This window comes from Gadus morhua, chromosome 4 (assembly GCF_902167405.1).
Source record: "Gadus morhua chromosome 4, gadMor3.0, whole genome shotgun sequence".
In the NCBI taxonomy this organism is placed as follows: Eukaryota; Metazoa; Chordata; class Actinopteri; order Gadiformes; family Gadidae; genus Gadus; species Gadus morhua.
In genome coordinates, this window is record NC_044051.1 from 3,653,122 (window position 1) to 3,674,260 (window position 21,139).

At 45.6% G+C, this 21,139-nt stretch overlaps 2 protein-coding genes and 1 non-coding gene across 4 annotated transcripts; 1 reads left to right on the top strand and 2 right to left on the bottom strand.

Moving 5' to 3' along the window:
• Window positions 1-7,395: 7,395 nt before the first annotated feature.
• Window positions 7,396-11,148, top strand: LOC115542679 (E3 ubiquitin-protein ligase TRIM47-like). 2 transcript variants are annotated; one of them, XM_030355045.1, is made up of 3 exons: window positions 7,396-7,483; window positions 8,068-9,126; window positions 9,267-11,148. In XM_030355045.1, the coding sequence occupies exons 1-3, from the start codon at window positions 7,441-7,443 to the stop codon at window positions 9,800-9,802; spliced, it is 1,638 nt and encodes a 545-aa protein (XP_030210905.1). In that variant the 5' UTR covers window positions 7,396-7,440; the 3' UTR covers window positions 9,803-11,148. The 2 variants fall into 2 exon arrangements, with proteins under 2 accessions (XP_030210905.1, XP_030210906.1); XM_030355046.1 differs by having other exon boundaries at window positions 8,068-9,130; window positions 9,267-9,404.
• Window positions 11,149-14,159: 3,011 nt separating this feature from the next.
• trnai-uau (transfer RNA isoleucine (anticodon UAU)) lies at window positions 14,160-14,255 on the bottom strand. The gene is made up of 2 exons: window positions 14,218-14,255; window positions 14,160-14,195 (listed from the first exon to the last, which is right to left on the bottom strand). It is a non-coding gene; the product is annotated as a tRNA-Ile (tRNA).
• A 2,588-nt stretch (window positions 14,256-16,843) lies between these two features.
• On the bottom strand, window positions 16,844-19,919 carry LOC115543014 (titin). The gene is made up of 6 exons (XM_030355546.1): window positions 19,790-19,919; window positions 19,289-19,492; window positions 18,690-18,905; window positions 18,043-18,246; window positions 17,563-17,799; window positions 16,844-17,223 (listed from the first exon to the last, which is right to left on the bottom strand). The coding sequence occupies exons 2-6, from the start codon at window positions 19,338-19,340 to the stop codon at window positions 16,844-16,846; spliced, it is 1,089 nt and encodes a 362-aa protein (XP_030211406.1). The 5' UTR covers window positions 19,341-19,492; window positions 19,790-19,919.
• Window positions 19,920-21,139: the final 1,220 nt, after the last annotated feature.

Sequence of the window (21,139 nt, forward strand, 5' to 3'; positions counted from 1 at the left end):
ATAATAGATAGCTCACTCACTAAGCCCATTAGTTTTTTCCCCAAGATCCGGTTGATTTCTGTCTCTCATTGGCTAAAATTCTACGAGAGCGTCCTAGACTCAGTCCTAGAACAGCATACGATTGGCTGGCTCTCGTGAGTCGTGACGTCTCTCAGTTGGTCCCTCCTCACCACTCACAGTGAGTGAACGACCTGTCAGCGAGTCAGCGACTAGTGGGTCTGGGAGGAGTCGAGTCTGAGAACGAACGAGACGAACGAGAGAGGAACCAGTTCGGTTCATTCGTCTTAAAGATTCGTTCGCGACCGAGCCAGCTCTAGTCCTGGTGATAACGAGACGGCTCGCCAGTGATGATGCTCACACTTATGCGCGTTCCTGATAGCGACCGTTCATGTGGAAATCTAAAAGTTCTTGGGAATCTAAAATAACCTACTATCCTTTTGCTTTATTTATGAGAAGCACATTGTATTGCCACTGTATGGAAGGCTGCACTTGCCCTTATCTAGAGCTGGTTTACCAGTACACAGTGTGTAAAACTGAGCAAAGTCGATGATATTTATAGTTAAGTTAAATATTTGTGCGTAGCAACTGGGGATTTATAGTTTTATAAATCCTCCTAGTAACATGTTGCAGGACTGTACCACTTTCCCAGGGGGGTTCCTGCGTGTCTAGACTCTGGTTTAAACCAAAGCTGGAGCCATAGAGGGAGAGAAAGAGACCCATTGGCCACGCCTCCTCGTGATGCTAGATAAAGGATCATATCATGATAATAAGAGGATACCATATCGATGCGTTGTGCTTCACTAGTTTATTTATATGGAATCAGTGGTTCAGTAAAGTGACAGAATTCAGACTTTGTTCCAGTGGGAAACTGACTCAAACACAATCACTTTTAATTATACTACGATGAGTTCAAGTCAATTGTATTAGTTTAAGCACAGTTACAGTCTCCAAGTTGTTTAATCTTCTCAATTGCTGTCCACATCTGTACTGTATTAGGGCTGTCAACGAATATTCGAAGTTCGAATATTCGTTCGAAATGTATCCAAAAACGCGAATTCGAACGTGAAAGTTAATATTCGAATGTGAAAAAACACTCCCGCGGTACAAGCGCCTCTATCTGCTTTGTGAATGAGCCTCTGTCTGTTCGCGATGTCCCTCATAATATTCGAATGTGAAAAAACACTCCCGCGGTACAAGTGGAACAGACTAGTATTGTGAAGCGCGAATGTATTTTATCCCCTCGGGGTTTCCGTACTTCGATATAGGTATTCCAGCTCGGCTATGCCATTCAATAAGCATCCGAAGTAGAGCTCAGGGAGCTAGTAGTCTGGCTGGTGAAAGCTGCTATAACGCAATGTTCTCGGCAAAGTCCGAGACAGCTTTTTTTTCATGAATCCGAACGGTGCGTAGTGCTGGCCCTTTCGCTGGCATGGTGAAAGACGTAGGCGACATGCATTTTTTTCTTTATCGATTTTAATAGGCCTTCTCGATAAATGGTAAGCAAAGCAAGGAACGTTACCACTAGCATACTTTGTAACATTCAGAAGCTTGCAGGTGTGGTGGTGAAATGCAAGCGATACAAAGTTGTGGCTTTTCATGATTAGGCCTCCACGTTACTGGGCTGTTTATAGGATATATATATATATCCCACTAATTTGAACCATGGTTTTGTCCAGTGCTTAATTTGTACGCCTGCAGCACGGGGCGCCAAAGTACCTATTCCCCACACAATGTTATGTCGTACTTCATTGATAACCGCTACGCAACGCATTTTTTTTTTTATACTGCTCGTGGCGGAGCTGGCGGAGTGCACGTCAGAGCTTCCGGAGCGCGCTCCCCCTTGCTCCCCCTCAAATTAAGCACTGGTTTTGTCGCATTATTGACATATTGACGGCAACTGCGTAAAATAGGCAACCAGATATTCGAATAGTTCGAATTCGTGATTTTTTTCCAAACGAACATTCGAATGTCATTTTTGAGCAATTTTGACAGCCCTATACTGTATTGAGGTCACTGTGGTTATGTTGTGGGGTTCATATTGATGGTCTATGATATACTCTCTAAATAAACAGCTAAATTAAAAAATTTAAATGTGTTTTGTGATGGATGAGTTGTGTTTGTGTCCAGGTCTCAAGTCTACTATGGATGAGGAGAGAGAGGTGGGGGGTCCTACCTCTATAACCACTCTGTCTGGGGAACATGGCCGCCAGAGCCAAGCTAAGAGGTAAGAAGAGGATCTCACTGTCTGTGACTGGTGTCCCTCTCAGAGCTCAGCAGTGATACATCATGACTGCATCATTAGTCTAACATAGTCTAACTAGAGTAACAGCTGTGTGTGGGTTGTGTTGTGTTGTGTTGAAGCCCAGAGCAGCAGGAGAGAGCAGACTCCCCTGGACCTAGCTGTGTCTCCATGAAGAGTGACTGCTCTACAGATTTACCCCTCGAGGTTAATGATGGAAATCAGTCTACTGAGAATAGGTAAGGATTGATCAGAGATTATAAAATACAGCATCCATCAAACGTCCATGAATCCTGTTTCTTGTTTTTCTAGAATCGTCCAGCAGGAGAGAGCAGACTGCCCTGGACCCAGCTGTGTCTCCATGGAGACTGACTTGTCCATGGCTCAACATCCGGAATCCAAAGATGGAAATCCCCAACCTTCTAAGAAAAGGTGAGCAGATTCAACAGTCGACATCCGCAAATCCTAATTTCCACATAAGGGCTGGACGATAGCGGAAAAATGGCTTACATGCTCTTGCCTTTGTGATATTGTGGTGTCGAAAAATACAGGAATTCAGTAACAGGAGATTAAGGTGCCTACTTTTCAGGACACAGTTCTGGCCACTAACTTGTAGTTGATGTAACACTGCCCTGTGTATTACCTTAAATGTTACACATAGTTTAAATGAACAACATTGTGTTGGTGTCAATCATCAAAACAGGAAGAACAATGGTAGGTGCTGCTGCATGCGCCAAAATGCAGACTAAAAAACGAAGCAACAATTTAGCTAGACTAGAGTTTATTTAAAAAGACTGTTTTACAAGTCTTTGCCTTACCGGTAGGTCCATGTTTAATGGAAGTCCATGCAAGTCGATTACCGAATGTACCGGAGTTTGGTTCAAGGAGTAAAGTTTTGGAATTTATAATTTATATAACTTAAATTTATGAACAATATCTAACGAGTGTTGACACGGAAAGGAAAGGAGTTGCACATGTAAGTTACAGACAAAATATTTTTTCTCGGAAATGTGGCTACAATCTCGCGTGACAGGTTGTTGCCGGAAGATGCACTGCACATGTGAGTGAAGAAGCACATGTGAGTCATGCTCCGTGTGAGATCTCGCGTGACTCACGTGATATCGCGGGATTTAAGTGCTGCTGAGAAAGCTGCTGGGACTTTTTAGTATAGCAGGATAGTTTTTACAAACTATTCCAAACTTTTTACACACTATTATTAACTTATATTTGACCAAACTGCCACAAACAACAAAGTGTATGTGATTTTTGCCTTCCTTTTGCATTGCATTCGATAATCGACCTACTGGTGGTAGGGGGACAGTTGGTAAGTCTTTTAAAACAGTCTTTTTAAAGGAGACATATTATGGTGTTTTCCCAACAAGTAAACATAGTATTTGAATTCCAGAAAGTATGTTTTTGAAGCTGTTTGCTGGAAATAGCTTTTAGGAAAAAAATCTTGCCTACCGCTATTCCCCTCTGTTTCATTCCCTTCAGAAAGCGTTTTTCTGGTGTCTGTAGCTTTAATGCAAATGAGCTGCTGCCCATTGACCAATGAGCTGTCAGACTGAACCACAGCATGGAGGAGAAGGGATTGTTGCTGTTTTCGGACTCCTGGAGCTCTATATCTATATAATATAATATAATAATAATAATAATAATATTACCTATGGGTATTTATATAATATTATATCTAACATCACGCCGGAGCAGCCGGAAAGCTTTGGCGGCAGTTTAGCTCCCGGAGTACACCGCTGGAGCGGCCGGACGGCTTCGACAGTGGCAGTCCGGCGGGGGGAGCTCGGCGGTAGTCCGGCCGAGAAAGGGGTTGCACTCCCGGAGCTGAGCTGCCGGGCTGCCGCCGAGCTCCCCCCGCCGGAGCTGCTCGTCCGCTGGTCCACAAAATCTTAGCTATGTTCTGATTCGAGGGGAGTGGGGAAGTGGGAGGTAATATTCAAGTGTACCCCCTTCCAACTCTGGGTTCGCTAGCTACGTTGTTGGTGCTTCGTTTTATGTGCAGGGAACCTAGTCATGCTACTGCAGAGGTTTGGCACTGTTTTGAGCAATATTAGTGGTTCAAAAAAGAAGGTTTGGAAGCGTTCAGCACACAGCCCCATAGCCGATGCACTGTAAGCCATTTGGGCTGTTAACGTTGCTCCGGGCAAGCTATACTGGTAGATCAGTGAGAAAAAAGGTCTGCACGGCTTATTTGATCGGTTTTCATGCCGAAAAAGACCCTGGGTAAAATTTTCGCCGGAATTACACTTTAAAGGGACTCTTACCTTTGTTGCATTTGAGAATTACAGCACATTCAAATCATCCCGCCTTCCTCCAATGCCCCACCCCCTAAGCGTTATTTTTTAGAGTACAAAACTAAGCGTTATTTTTTAACGAGTACTGTAACGACCTCGCCGGTGACATAATGATGTCGAGTCATTAGTAGTTGAAGGTAGTTTTAATGAACCAAAACCAGGTCACTGAAACCCGTAACATTGTAACCAACGGCAGAAAACCGACACAAAACAAACCCCGGTTACCCCGGCAACCCCCAACACGGTCTCACTCGCGTGCAGCCCCCCACCCTCGTGTTCTTCCAAGGCCCTCCCCCAGCTGACCTAATGATTCGCCCCCACGCTGATTGACAAGAAGAACATTACAATACATGCACACAGAACAACTGGCATAACGGACAACGAAATATAATGTAACACATAACACACAAACTATTTAACTGTCCCAGGGTCGCTACAGTACAAAAGTTCTAGACTCCCATGGGTTATGTTTAGACTCCCATGGGTTATGTTTAGACTCCCAGGGGTCATAATATAGAAACGTGTATGAGCATTACAAACAGAGTAGCGGGACAACGTAGCGTCTGAGGCCGAAATGGGTCCCCTAATCTGACTGAATAGTGCGGTTGTTTGCCAACGGTCTGGAGGTCTTCCTGGAGCTCCAGATTAGCGGGACAACGTCGCGTCTGAGCCCGAAATGGGTCCCGTAATCGGACTGAGTGTGGCGGTTGGTTGCCAACGGTCTGGAGGTCTTCCTGGAGCTCCAGAGTAGCGGGACAACGTCGCGTCTGAGTCCGAAATGGGTCCCGTAATCGGACTGAGTGTGGCGGTTGGTTGCCAACGGTCTGGAGGTCTTCCTGGAGCTCCAGAGTAGCGGGACAACGTCGCGTCTGAGTCCGAAATGGGTACTGTAATCGGACTGAGTGTGGCGTTTGGTTGCCAACGGTCTTGAGGTCTTCCTGGAGCTCCAGAGTAGCGGGACAACGTCGCGTCTGAGTCTGAAACGGGTCCCCTAATCGGACTGAGTGGTGCGGTTGGTTGCCAACGGTCTGGAGGTCCTGAGAATCATCCAGGGGAGCGGGACCACTTGGCTTCTGAGGCCGAATCGGGTCCCCTTGTCGGACTGAATGGTGCAGTTGGTGGCCAACAGTCTGGAGGTCTTCCTGAGGCTCCAGAGGAGGGTAACTCTGTGAGTCTGAGTCCGAGATGAGTCCCCTAATCAGACTGAATGGTGCAGTTTCAGTACGCCGTGGACCACTTTGGTCTGCCATCGTCAGTCGCTACGGTCGCTACTCGCTACTGTCTGCCGTGGAATCAAAACAAACCCTCTAGTTGAGGACGCGCCTTGATGACGCGGGCCCGAATGCGCCACAAGAAGCAGACGGAAAACCTTATATATCCATGCAGCAAACAGACAGGTCTGTCGGCCAATAAGGTCATTCGGTCCGAAGAATTTTATTGGTTGAAGTTTTCACTAAATATTATGAGAGTAAAATAATTGTTTGTTTTTACTCCTGGTGGGTCTGTCTTGCATATTAGAGTGTTATTACCTTATTAATACCAATTTAACCTTATCCAAAAAAAGTGTAAAAATGCAACAAAGGTAAGAGTCCCTTTAAGCTCAAAACGTTTTTTCCATTCTCCAGTTGATCATTCACTGATCCCCTAAATGTGGCGAACAGGTTGATGCGGCTATGCTAATGAATTGATTCGTGGTACCCAGGTCAGCTCACTCATGTAAGCAAGAAAAATCATGTATTAATTTACAAATTAGTGCCATCCAGGAATGCACTGTGCAGAAAGTTATTATAGCAACCTGGGATGGATTGTGTGAAGTTAAAACATATTAACAAACACATTTTCTGTGCATTTACACATTTTTTAGTTGCAAAAACGGGTGAAATGCTTACATTGTAGAGCCCTGTTTAAAAGAGGGGCTATTCTTCTCGATAAGTCATGGAAAATGCAAGTTTTTTTTCCTTGTATTAAGCAGCAAACATTGTTAAGCATACCGTGATTAAGGCAAATTACCAGACTTTGTGTGGTCTTGCGATGTGCTTGTGTGATGATGATGCCGAAATGGTAGATCTTGTAGTCCTGTTCCAGATGTTATTTGTTTTTCTAGAAAAGTCGAAGTGGAGATAGCAGAAGGGGAGATAGCAGAAATGGAGATAGCAGATACCCCTGGTCCCAGCTGTGTCTCCATGCAGAGTGACTCGGCTAAGAGTGGTCCTTCTGAATTTAAAGATGGACGCCCCTCCGGAGAGGAGAGGTAGAGTAGAGTTTCAAACAGACAAAAATACCTGTCTACAGACAAAAACAGACCACTTGGTTGTTTCAGACTCTACTGATGTGTATAAGTTAAGGAAAATACAACATACAGAGTGTATGTGTGTGTGTGTGTGTGTGTGTGTGTGTGTGTGTGTGTGTGTGTGTGCGTGTGCGTGTGCGTGTGCATGTGCGTGTTCTCAAAAGACCACTCCAGGAGAGGTCAAAGGATACCAGTGCTCAGTCTGCAGAGCAGCATCAAGCAGACCGGATCAAGGTGTGTAAATGTCCACCAAGACATCTGACTTTAGTTCGACATGGACATTAGAAATTATCTCTTGTGGTGCTAATAGTCTCCAGGCTTCCCTCTATTGACCAGCAGGACGTGAATCTAAGACAGATGCTTCTGACGTCCTTGGTTACTTCAGAGTAAAGTTCTCCTTGATGTTTGTTCTGTTCCAGAGGGCTGAGGAGCACACACACGCTTTTCTAGACAAGGAGCTGAAGAAGCTCTCCAAGGATCTCTTCCTACACTACCCACAATGCTCAGAGAGTGAGAGGGAGGAGGAGGAGGTGGATGGTAAGATGGAGGAGCAGAAGAGGCGCGCCATAGAGGGAGTGGTGGACATCACAAAGCTCTGCCTGATGGAGATGAACCAGCAGGAACTGGCCGACACACTGAGGGGCGGTAAGAGACTTTCCAAAAGAGAAAATAGACTCTAATTTGAGTCATCGCATTAAACCCGCTCCATATTTGGTTGACGGTTTTGATTGGCCCGACCCGCACTAGGTCTGCTGTAAATCTATCTGAACAGGAGTAGCTGACGCTTATGGCAGAGCCAATTAAAAACTAGCACTCAGATTGGTCCGGTTCACAGGCCTAAAGGAACGGCACTTCAGTTGGAATGACTCCCCATATTACTTTTGCAGAACAAACCTTTTTATATTTATATTCATTATTTGCCGTAACCTTTTTTTATTTCCCCATCATTTTCACAATTCATCTAAAATCTAAAGCAAAGTAACGCAGCATTGAGGCAGTTATCTCTTTCTGGGGAAGTTGATCAACTTGATTGAAACAAAACAGTCCGAAAGCCTGAAAAGATTATAATGTGAGCCCATAATACTCAAAAAGTTGTCCTGTGCTGAGTTTCATGTTGTTCCGGCCTTTTTGGTGAAGATTTATGTTTGAAACAACACAAATATATGAACATACATGCATAATATTGTTTTTAATGGGTTTTCTAACTTAATAAAACCAATGCTTTCTAGGAATGGTCTCTGCTACCACTTCCGGGTCTGAAGAGAACTTCTCATGTCCCATCTGTCTGGATGTGTTCAACAGCCCAGTCTCCACACCATGTGGACACAACTTCTGCAGAACCTGTATTACAAAGTTCTGGGATGACAAAGACCAGTACAAATGTCCAGTTTGCAACGAGCTCTTTCACACACGACCTGATATACAGGACAATACCCTCTTATCAGAGATGGTTGATCAGTTTAGAAGGTCTGTAAGAGTAAAAGAGCAGCCTTGTGTTGAACCTGAAGTTCCCTGTGACATCTGTACTGGGACCCAGCTGAAGGCCGTGAAGTCCTGCCTAGTGTGTTTTATCTCATACTGCCAAACCCACCTGGAGCCACATCAGAGAGTCACAGTTTTGAAGCGCCATGAGCTGGTCGAGCCTATGGACCGTCTGGAAGAGAAGATGTGTAAGAAACACAACCAACCTCTGGAGCTCTTCTGCCAGACTGAACAGGTGTGTGTGTGTCAGTTATGCACGGTGACGGACCACAAGTCCCATCCTGTTGTACCTCTGAAGGAGGAATATGAAGTGAAGATGGCCCAGCTGGGCGAGATCGAGTCTGAAGTTCAGCAGACGATCCAGGAGAGACAACGAAAGATTGAGGAGATCAAGGATAGAGAGGAACGCTGCAAAGCAGACGCGGCCAGTGAGATCGCCCCTGGTGTCCAGGCCCTCAATGCCCTGAAGGACTGCATTGTAGATGGCCTGGAAAACCTAGACCAGATGGTTAAAGAGAAACTAAAATCCACAGAAGAACAAGTTTCAGGCCTAGTCAAAGAGCTGGAGCAGGAAATAGAAGATATAAGGTCAGAGGTGAAGCAGCTCTCACACATTGAAGACCCCCTCCACTTCCTCCAGACGTTGAGATCCCTGAATAATCCTCCAGACACCAGGGACTGGACGACGGTGGAGATCCACTGTCCGTCAATGATAACGTCCTACATAGACAACCTGGACAGGCTGATTCACACACTGAACAGGAGCATGGATAGAGTGCCTGACCTGGAGTCAGCTCTAAAGAGATGTAGGTATTCTTTCAACTTTTTAATCTCATCTCATTCCTCATCTCATCTTCCATATTATTGAATTGACTAATATTTGATAAATTATCTTATTAGTGTTTTTTGTATGGTTCAGCTGCCTAATTATGTCTTGTTCCTTCAGATGGCCGTAGACTTACACTGGATGGATACACAGCCCACAAAGAACTCTCTTTGTCTCAGTACAACAGAACGGTGACAATGGATAAAAGGAATCGTTCGTATTTTGATCACCCAAAGAAATTCGACTCCTTGCACCAGGTGTTGTGTAGAGAGGGTCTGACTGGCCGCTGTTACTGGGAGGTAGAGTGGGAAAGAAGTGTTGAGATAGGAGTGACATACAGAGGAATCCCAAGGAAAGGAAATGAAGGGGGTCTTGCACGGCACAACCAGGCCTGGTGTCTTTATTGTCGGAGAGATCGTTACACCGCCTGTCACAACAATAAGACACGCACATATATCCGCCCCGATGGCTCCACCAGAGTAGGAGTGTATCTGGACCGGCCTGCTGGCACTCTGTCCTTCTACAGAGTGTCCCCAGATGGGGAAGATTCCTCAGACACACTGAAACACATCCACACCTTCCAGTCCACATTCACAGAGGAACTCTATCCTGCGTTTGGAATGTGTGGGTATGATTCCTCAGTGAAGCTGTGTTAGTTGTAGTCAAACATATACATGTACGCGCGCACTGTCAAGTAAGGTCGATTGCTTGGAGTCCAGGAGACAGGGCGGAGGTGGAGATGTCTGTGGGCGGATAAGGGCTGGGGAGGCATGGGCTGTTGGGGAATTACCAAGGCCTAGGGGGATGTGGGGGTTTTACCAGCAGGGGCTGAAGGATGTTAAAGAGGCATGGATTTACTTATGTCAGTATTACTTATGTATCAGTTTTACGTATCGGTTTTATTCATGTATCAGTTAAAAATCATAGAATCATATATCATGTTTTAGTATCATCATAAATCTATCATTTTCTTTGTTTTAGTATCATCATAAATCTATCTTCTTTTTTTATATCTATCATTCATTATAGGATTTATCATGTTGTTTTGACATAATCGATTATGGAAGGAAGCACTTAAAAAGATGAAAGCACTTGTTGGTAAAATTGTGTTGTCCTACACTTATGACATGTTGTATTGTTGTATTGTTTGACATTTTATGATCTTACACATATGATATGTTGTATTGGTGTATTGTTTATCATTATATGGTGTATTTGACTTATTAGTATAATTTGTGGAACAAGTAAGAACAATCTGAAGGCAGAGCACGTGCCTGAGAGTATCCCTTCCATGCGAGTTAGAAAGGTACCAAGGTCACAGTGACCTGATGCAGGCCAGCTGCATAGGATAGATAAGAGAAAGGGGAGGTAACAGAGGTAAAACTTCTATAAAAAGGGCTGGAAGACGCAGAGACAACGAGAGATCAACCCGACGGGGGCTCTATGCAGGAGAGCCCTGGGCCCTTTGCGATCAACAGACTTTTGGACTTAGAAATATTAGGACATCCTCTCTCCAACACTCTACAGATACCTGCAGCCTTACCCTCCCGGTGCAAGGGGAGATCTCTGCCATAGCCCAACAGGGCTGTGAAGGCTACTGGCTGTGGGACCATCTGATGAGACCTTCCTGGCTGTGGGACCGTTTGACGAGACCGACCCTCCGTGCCCGAGGAGAGATAGAGAACCCCTCTCTCTCCCTCTGTCGACACTGGAGCATCCCATACCAGCGCGGCTCTCCATCTTCACACAGCTGAGGGAAGTGTTGGATGTAGTGTAGAGAGGTAAAAATCAGGTATCTAAATTATTGTAGATTAAATCAGATTTATAGACAAACCCACCCAGATGTGTTCCAGATGTATTTTATGTCACTTATTTAGAAGTGTCACTGACGGCATTTTATTGGTCACTACATTATATGTATTATCATACTTTTTTGATGGCCTTTATCGCTTGCTGCAATGTCCCGGATATTAATCCTGCAAATAAAACTATATTCAAACCATTCCTTTTCAATCATTCCAAGGATCTGCTAAAGAGGAGGGTAGGTTAGAGCTTCAGTGAACGAACCAACTGTTCTAGTATAGGCATCGTGGATCTAAGAGGTTAGCTAGAACAAAGAAATCAAACGTATCCCGGGAGTTAGTCATTTCCAAACTCTTAAAACAATCTCAGCAAATTCACCAAGTGCATGGATCCCAGAGGAGAGCAATCATAACAGACGCGATCGGCACGCCACATCCCTGGCTGTGGGTTATGCCCAGGGGTAGGGCACCAATGTAAGTGGGGTAGGCGTCTGATGCAAGGTAGTTAGGGGCTAAGCGAGTCTCCTCACCAGCCTGTTACAACCGTTACTGGATACAGGTTTCACTGGCACCTCCTTTCAGGTGGTGGTAGAATTGACGGATCTGACAGCACACACACACACAAACGCACACACGCACGCACACACACACACACACACACACACACACACACACACACACACACACACACACACACACACACACACACACACACTAGTACACGCAGACACACACACACACAAACACACACAAAACCTTAAATGCATGCATATATAATACAGACACGCCACATTAAAAAACATGCATATCTAAATTGCAAAGACATGTGCATATTAATTATAATATATCATCAAAATATAGCGACAAGTTATGGTAGTATCTCTTGGTAGTTTATATATATGCCTTCTCTGTATTCCAACAGTCAGCGGTCAAATGAAATGGGTAGTAAATGAAACAATAATAATTTTCTTTTAAGGTCTTCCATATGGTTAACTGACTAAGCCGAGGTTACAAAGATATATTTTCAATTTGATTTATTTAGTATGCATCTTTTTCAACTACAGTATACTACAGTATTTCTTTTTTTACTATAAACCTTTTTATGCTAATGGGTTCTTTAATCAGTTTTACTTTCGATAAGCCCTACATTGACCCTCATTTAAACCAGATTTACTACGTCTATGGGAAAAGCTAATGGAGTTCATGTGAATGACATTTACTGCTTTATCCTTGCCCTATTTCTGTTTATTTTCCTGATAATAACATATTCAAAGTAAATAGAGTGTATATCTCTACAACTGCAAGGGCTATAATCTGTAATATTGGTACCAAAAGAAAGATAACACCTGTGAGATTGTTATGCAAGATGTTTTAGACATTTGGATAACACGTGATTAGAGTAAAAAAAGCCACAACATAGCCTAAGTGGAAGATTTAATTTCTAATAATTAATAATAATTTCTAAATAAATGTCAGGTTTTAGACTGAATACCACTGAGTTCATTATCAGCTAGTAGCCCTATACTAAAGGGCCGTAGCACAACATCTGATAGAAAATAATCCCCAAATGATTCAATCAATCCAATGCAAACCAAGGCAACATTTACAATATAGGCTTGATTAGACACTAACAGGTAGCTATCTTGAGAATCCATTGTACTATTTTGGCAGTTCTATTGAAAGGTCAGGGTGAATATATGACAACAAGCCAGACTTGCACTATGGAACACAGATTAAGAATGTGTGTTCTGATTCAAGGCAATTAACCTATTTCCTCTAAAACCCTCTTTCCTAGTGTGCATTGATTGTAAACACCATGTTTATTTGCAAAATGGTGCAAAGACACTGGATTTTCCATTTAAGGTGTTCGTCAAAGAGTGATATGGGAAGGAGTGTGGAAATCAGTGGAGCCTCAGGTTTCATATGATAGATGGTTTGTGAAGATCAAATGATCGCAAATGATGAAAGATCGCAATTGCTGTGCATGTGCAGTTATGAAATACATAACCTTTTGGTACATGCGTTTATATTGTTGGGGATTGGAATTGTCTTTTGCATGGTGAACAAAGGTTATGATAGACAAAAAGTGGAGAATCTAATCTTTTTAGGGGTGTGTCTGCTCTTCATGTGTTTCAAGGCCTTCAAGGGTCTTTGCTATTGGGCTGGGGAGAGACTTTGCCCGGATACGGGTCTTTTCGGGATCAAGAGGTTAGACTGAATATTGATTCCTTGTGTTTGGTTGCGAACAGCAGCAGAACATGTTCAGTTATTAAAGTAACGTGCACACCTGTCCTGTTTATCATTTGTAATTTCTGGTGCTTCTATTATTTTAGTCACCTTGTGTGCACATGTAAAGTACAATTTATTATTTGTATTAAACAAAATCCTAATAAACCACCCAGTGGATCAAATTGAGTGTTCTGATTCTTCCCGTGACTTGAGTAGAAATCCTCCAAGTTTAGGAGATGCACACACACAGTGCATGCATAAATACATGCGCAGTTAGAATCAGTTAATGGTGCAGCAGGTCTCTCTTGGTTGTTCATCTCTCAGCCCTCTCTGCCCACCACCAGCTGGGCTGTGGAACCTCGCGTTGAGTCTGGGGGTGTTTTCATATTACTGATGAAACGTTTGTTGTTGGGATGACCAGTTGTTATCTGGATCTATATTTGGAATACATGCATCTGGACCCATGGACGTACATTTTGTACATGGCTGTTTTGTTGATTTAAATGTACACTCTACTCCAAATGCTGTATTGTATTGGGCTTCGGAAAAATTAAGCTTGATAAACCATGAAAGGAAATTACTTTAAAGATCTTGCATAGAGTTAACTAAGGAGGCTTTAGTAAGATAAAATGTCCTATTTGAAATGTTTTTCTGAATATTAACATCAATAAACATAAATGTGCGTAACCCCTCTGGGGTCACACGGTACAAACAATACTTTGGTGTGTAAATCTGGTGCACAGTTTTGTAAATCTGTTCCCTCTGATTCGCAATCCGTGTGCACAGATTTGGTTCGTTTTACACAGCAGGAATTCCCCATGAAGCATTGTGACGCTAACTGGTCCAACACCGGCCTCGTGCATGAGTACAAGATCACCTTTTTTTTTTCACCTAATTTGCTTGTGTAAACAGATTGTTAGTTTACAGAAGAAGTCCAAAAATCCTAAACTATCTTCAATAATAGTAATGCTTAGCTAATGCTTGCTCTAGGTGAGGCTCGAACTCACAACCTCGGCATGAGTTGGTGCAGGTCAGTGTCTTATAAGTACCGCGCGCTGACCGATTGCGCCACTGGAGCGTTTCTTTTGATAATGACTTGATGATTCGATTATTATTTGATGTTAATCTAAACATTAAACCAAAAATAATCAACAGTTGTGAATATATCCATACATATAAGGTAATGTACATTGAATGCACAGAAGTGTTCATGTGATCATATTTCATTCTGAAAGAGCTGAGCTCTAATGGGTTTGCTGCCCTCTGGTGGTTCGTGGACATCCCTTCATCTGCTCTCAAGACATGAATGCAATGCAAAGTTCTTCGAACTGAGATTCTGAAGCTCAATTTTGTTCAAATCCAATGCTTATGTCAGTTATCTGACATAATATTATCAAATCCATCTATTGCTGACTACATTGCATATGAGTTATATACCATAAGCACTGATTTGTTTTTATATAGTTTCAAAACCGTTAAAGCTTAACCTATTTCAACTGAGAAAGTGTGGAATTGTCATTTTGGAGAAGACTGGTGGAAACAATATTTTTGGGCCAAAACTTATATGTATAATGTATTATTTCGCCATTCCGTCATGTTTGTCAAGTTACTTCTATCAGGTTTATCCAATTTCTTCCGACTGTTCCTCCCAGCATTCGTGCACTTGAACAAGACAGGTTGGAAGAAGGGAGGGTATTGGAGAAAAAAAATTGTTGGACCAACATAAAAAACCACTATGGCTCCTCCATTATATTCATCCCTGATTGATAGGGATCAGTCACACGTTTATGGACATAAATGGGGTAGGGTGACCAGATGTCCCGCTTTGTGCTGGAGGGGACAGTCGCGCATTTTCATTACTTTTTACACGTCCCGCAAATTGAGACGTTGTCCCGCATTGTTATTGACAGTAAGACTCTATTTTTTTCTTTTTTTGAAAGGCGTGTTTAATAATCTGGTGTTTATCAAATAGCTGTGTGCGGCGACAGCGGTGAGGGCTTCATCAGGGGGCGGGGCGGGCTGTTTGATCATGTCAATCAAACTGCGACGCGGACGCAGGTTAAGGGCACGTCCACCAACAAGAAAAAGTGCAACTCAAGTCAAACTGCATGCAGCACGAGACGGAGGAAAGCACGGCTCGTACGGCTAAGAACAGGAATGCAGCTACAATAAAGACTAGACAACTATCTTTCCCTGGGTGAAACGAGTGCAAGGCGAGTCTGGTAAAGTTTTGTGTGAAGTTTGCTTGAGTCATTTTTCCATTTCACACAGAGGTGAATACGACGTGAAACGACACAGACAATGCGGTGACAATCGCTGTGCCTACTCTTTGTCTCTGTCTCTGTCTCTGTCTCTCTCTCTCTCTCTCTCTCTCTCTCTCTCTCTCTCTCTCTCCTGTCTGTCTGTCTCTCCCTCTGTTCTCTTTCTTGTCTGTGTGTGTGTGTGTGTGTGTGTGTGTGTGTGCGCGCGTGTGTGTGTGCGTGTGCATGTGTATGTGCGTGTGTATGTGTGCGTGTGCGTGAGAAGGAAGGTGAGGAAATTGATTTTATTTTATAAGTTCCAATAAATCTCAAATGGGAAAACAAATTTGATTAGCTTTTTTTATTAACAGTATTTACTTGTACTTTTAATTTCCATGCTCAAGTACATATAATATCAGAAAATTACCTTTGATACTTAAGTGCAATTAATATCAGATAGTGGAAGACTTTCACTCAAGTCATATTCTATTGGGGGCCTTTTACTTCTACCAGGGCCCTTTTCTTGGAAAATATCTGTACTTTTACTCAAGTATGGCTTTCGGGTTCTTCTTCCACCACCTGCTGTTGTTGCGTGTGTGCACGCTCACACACGTGTGTGTCAAAGAGTGTGTGTCTGCCATTGAGTATATATATCTATAAACAGACAGGAGGACGAAGATTTCGGCAAACATTTTTATTTGTTTTTTTATACATGAATTGCAGTTGGGCCCAGGCGAATTGAAACAAAGTATGTACGTCCAACACCGGATGGGACCCGACCAAGTCCACGTCGATGTGACATCACACTGGAGAGAAGCCGCAGCTGGGTCCAAGCGCAGGTGAATTTAAACAAAGTATTACACACCTCAGTGTGATGTAACACCGATGAGGACTTGGTTGAGTCCCATCAGATGTTTGACTGCTTTGTTTAAATTCACCCGGGCTCAGACAAAGCTGGGGTTTCACTCCTGTGGGACGTCACATCGATGTCGACCTGGTCGGGTCACTTCAGTTGTTTGACGTACATACTTTGTTTAAATTCACCTGGGCCCAGACAAAGTATGGACGTCAAACATCGGATAAGTCCAGCCCAGGTCCACATCGATGTGACATCCCACTGGAGTGAAACCCCAGCTTTGTCCTAGCGTAGGTGAATTTAAACAAAGTAGGACACACCTCAGTGTGAAGCAACATCGATGAGGACTTGGTTGAGTCCCATCAGATGTTTCAATACTTTGTTTAAATTCATCCGGGCTTAGACAAAGCTGGGGTTTCCCTCCTGTGTGACTTCACATCGATGTGGACTTGGTCGGGCACCATCAGATGTTTGACGTGCATACTTTGTCTGTACAATGGCGCCATTTTATTTTGCAGTTGTTTTTTTTTTGTTTTTATATGCTATTTTCTTTTCTCTCTTTTTTTTTTCTTAGTGCACACACAACCCACACTGGAACCGGGCCGCGAATGTGGACATTTCCTTCATTCTACGGTTCAGCCACTTGTTGACCCGGGGCCTGAGGCCCGTCCCCTCAGCCTGAGCTGTGGCTTCCCCCTCCTCCTCGGCCTCGATGACCAGATTCTGATGCTCAGGGGTGTTCGGGGGGGCGACGGTGGTGATGACGGCCTTTGGGTCGGCCCAGGCCATCTTGATGCGCCTAAAGGGGTTCTGGCGTGAAGGGCGGCCCAAAGGCTTCTCCTCCTCCTGCTCCGTCAGGGCGGTGGTATCAGTTTTGACCCTCTTCTTTCTTGGTGCCCTCCCCCGGACCCTCATGTTCCTCGACAGGTCCTTTGTCGGGGCCCTGTCTGCTGTCAGAGACGGTGAGAGAGTCGCTCAGTCAATGTTTCCTGATTATGGTGACGTATAAAACTCAAAGGATAAATGCACACCACACACACACACACACACACACACACACACACACACACACACACACACACACACACACACAAACACACACACACACACACACACACACACACACACACACACACACACACACACACACACACACACAAGCAGGTAGACACACACACACACAAGCAGGTAGACACACACACACACACACACACACACACACAAGCAGGTAGACACACACAGGTAAACACACACACAAGCAGGTAAAAACAACAATGCAGCGAACTCACCAGGTTCCTCGGGGATCTGGCTTAGGTCCGGGGCGGTCTGGCTTGGGTCCGGGGCGGACTGGCTTGGGTCCTGGGCGGTCTGGCCAGGGAAGGGCCTCCGGCCTGATGGGTGGCCCAAAGGCTTCTCCTCATCGAGCCGGGAGGTGGTTGGTGCTTGAACCCTCTTCTTTTTGAGGCCCTTCACCCGGAACCTGAGGTTCCCCATGACCTGGGCCAGGGCCTTTGTGGGGGGGCTGTCTGGTAAACACACACACAAGCAGGTAAACACACACACACAAGCAGGTAAACACACACACACAAGCAGGTAAACACACACACACAAGCAGGTAAACACACACAAGCAGGTAAACGCACACACAAGCAGGTAAACACACACAAGCAGGTAAACACACACAAGCAGGTAAACACACACAAGCAGGTAAACACACACACAAGCAGTTAAACACACACAAGCAGGTAAACACAATGCAGCCAGCTCACCAGGCACATTGGGGAGCTGGTTTGGGTCCTGGGGGGTCTGGCCTGGGTCCATGGTTTCTCTTTTCGCCCTCAGCTTCCTGACCCCCTTCACCCGGACCTTAAGGTTCCCCACTACCTGGGCCAGGTCCTTCCTGGGGGGCCCGTCTGCGGTCTGATGCAGCCAGGCCACGAAAGGGCCTGAGCCTTCTCCCTGGTGTTGGGGTTCTGTCAGAAATGAACGACAGAACTGTGTTTAGTGACGACCATAGTGGCTGCTGTGTGTTTGTTGCTGCTATGGGGTCTGTGTTAGTGACGCTGAGTGTGAGAGTCGCTCAGTCAGTGTTTTGTGATTATTCTGACGTATAACACGCACACACACTTGCACGCACGCACGCACACATGCACACGCACACATGCACACACACGCGTGCAAACGCACACACATGTTCGCACACACAAGCAGTTGCGCGCACACACATACAAGCAGCTACACACACACATACAAGCAGCTACACACACACACCTACAACAGCCCCACACACACACACACACACACACACACACACACACACACACACACACACACACACACACACACACACACACACACAGACGCAAGCAGGTAGACACACAGACAAACAGGTAAAAACAACAATGCGCAAACTCACCAGGTTCCTCTGGGATCTGGCTTGGGTCCGGTGCGGTCTGGCTTGGGTCCGGGGCGGTCTGGCCAGGCAAGGGGCTCCGGCCTGAAGGTTGGCCCAAAGGCTTCTCCTCATCAAGCCGGGAGGTGGATGCTGGTTTAACCCTCAGCTTTTTGAAGCCCTTCAGCCCGAACCTCAGGTTCCCCATGACCTGGGCCAGGGGCTTTGTGGGGGGGCTGTCTGGTAAACACACACACAAGCAGGTAAACACACACACACAAGCAGGTAAACACACACACACAAGCAGGTAAACACACACACACAAGCAGGTAAACACACACACAAGCAGGTAAACACACACACAAGCAGGTAAACACACACACACAAGCAGGTAAACACACACACAAGCAGGTAAACACACGCACAAGCAGGTAAACACACACACAAGCAGGTAGGCACACACACAAGCAGGTAAACACACACACACACAAGCAGGTAAACACCCACACAAGCAGGTAAACACACACACATAAGCAGGTAAACACACACACGAGCAGGTCAACTCACACACACAAGCAGGTAAACACACACACAAGCAGGTAAACACAATGCAGCCAGCTCACCAGGCACATTGGGGAGCTGGTTTGGGTCCTGGGGGGTCTGGCCTGGGTCCATGGTTTCTGCTTTCGCCCTCAGCTTCCTGACTCCCTTCACACGGACCTTCAGGTTCCCCACGACCTGGGCCAGGTCCTTCCTGGGGGGCCCGTCTGCGGTCTGAGGCAGCCAGGCCACCAAAGGGCCTGAGCCTTCTCCCTGGTGTTGGGGTTCTGTCAGAAATGAACGACAGAACTGTGTTTAGTGACGACCATAGTGGCTGCTGTGTGTTTGTTGCTGCTATGGGGTCTGTTTTAGTGACGCTGAGTGGAGAGTCGCTCAGTCAATGTTTTGTGATTATTCTGACGTATAACACGCACACACACTTACACGCATGCACACACACATGCACATGCACACACGCACACATGCACACACAGGCAAGCAACTACACACACACACACACACGCAAGCAGGTAAACACACACACACACACGCAAGCAGGTAAAAACAACAATGCGCGAACTCACCAGGTTCATCGGCGGTCTGGTCTTCGTCCGGGGCGGTCTGGCCCTGGTCCGGGGCGGTCTGGGTTTCGTCCGGTACGGTCTGGCCCTGGTCCGGGGCGGTCTGGGTTTCGTCCGGGGCGGTCTGGGTTTCGTCCGGGGCGGTCTGGCCCTGGTCCGGGGCGGTCTGGCCCTGGTCCGGGGCGGTCTGGCCCTGGTCCGGGGCGGTCTGGGTTTCGTCCGGGGCGGTCTGGCCCTGGTCCGGGGCGGTCTGGGTTTCGTCCGGGGCGGTCTGGCCCTGGTCCGGGGTGGTCTGGTCTTGGTCCAGGGGGGTCTGGCCTTGGTCCGGGTCATCCTCCTCCTCATTCGCCTCCAACCACCTGTTCACCACCTAGGACACAAACACACGGCATCAGGAACTCTTCGGGTCAAACACAAACCGACCCTGAAGACCCACGACAGGAAACACAAAGACGTCTCAGTCGCTCCGTGTCCGTGTTGGTGTCCTCTCCGTCCTCACCTGTCTCAGACGTTCTTTGTTTCGAGACGAGGTGGAGACCTGACGGGGCGGGGGGGGGGTCCGGAGAGGGGGAGGAGGAGTCCGGATCGGGGGTGGCCTCTTCCTCCTGTCGGAGGAGATCGTCACCGTTAATGTTTCCGCGCCCCTCTCTTCTCCATAGTTCCCTCGCTCTTTGCTAACTTGGCTCACTGGCCGCTGTGCTCGCTCTCTGATCACCAGGTAACGCTCATCGCTCCGCTCTCTGATCACCACTGAGCACGGCACTGAGGAGCGGTGACTTATATTTGACTCACTCTTCCTGAGTCCCGGCTAGCTGCTAAAGGGGACGCGTCTTTTTCTGTGTTAGCCCCAAAGCTTTGGAATGCATTGCCTGAGCAAATAAGGTTAGCTGATTCGGTGACATCATTAAGTCCCTCCTTATGTCCCACCTGTACCTTTAAAGGGTTTATTGGAGTTAAATGTTATTTTCTATGTTTTGCCTGGTACACTTTTTATTGATTGTATTTTTAGTTTTCAAAAAAAAAAGACCTGTGATAGTTATTCTTAGACATTAATTTTTGTTTGGTTGTTTTGCTTTCTTTCTTTTTATCTGCAAAGCACTTTGTAGCTCTGTGTAGAAAAGCACTTCATAAATAAAGGTTATTATTATTATCTTATAGTGAGGAGCGTGGCCCCGTGATGTCAGAGGGCCACCGCGTTCCGCTGGCCAGAGGCGCCGCGGCGACGTCGTCACGGGGACGTTGTCACGGGGACGGAATGTTCGGGTATACATTCTTTTGGAAATGTCAAAAATATGCTGAAGCTTAAATCAATAATTTTGATGTATTTTCCAATAGAATAAGTTCAAGAAAAAC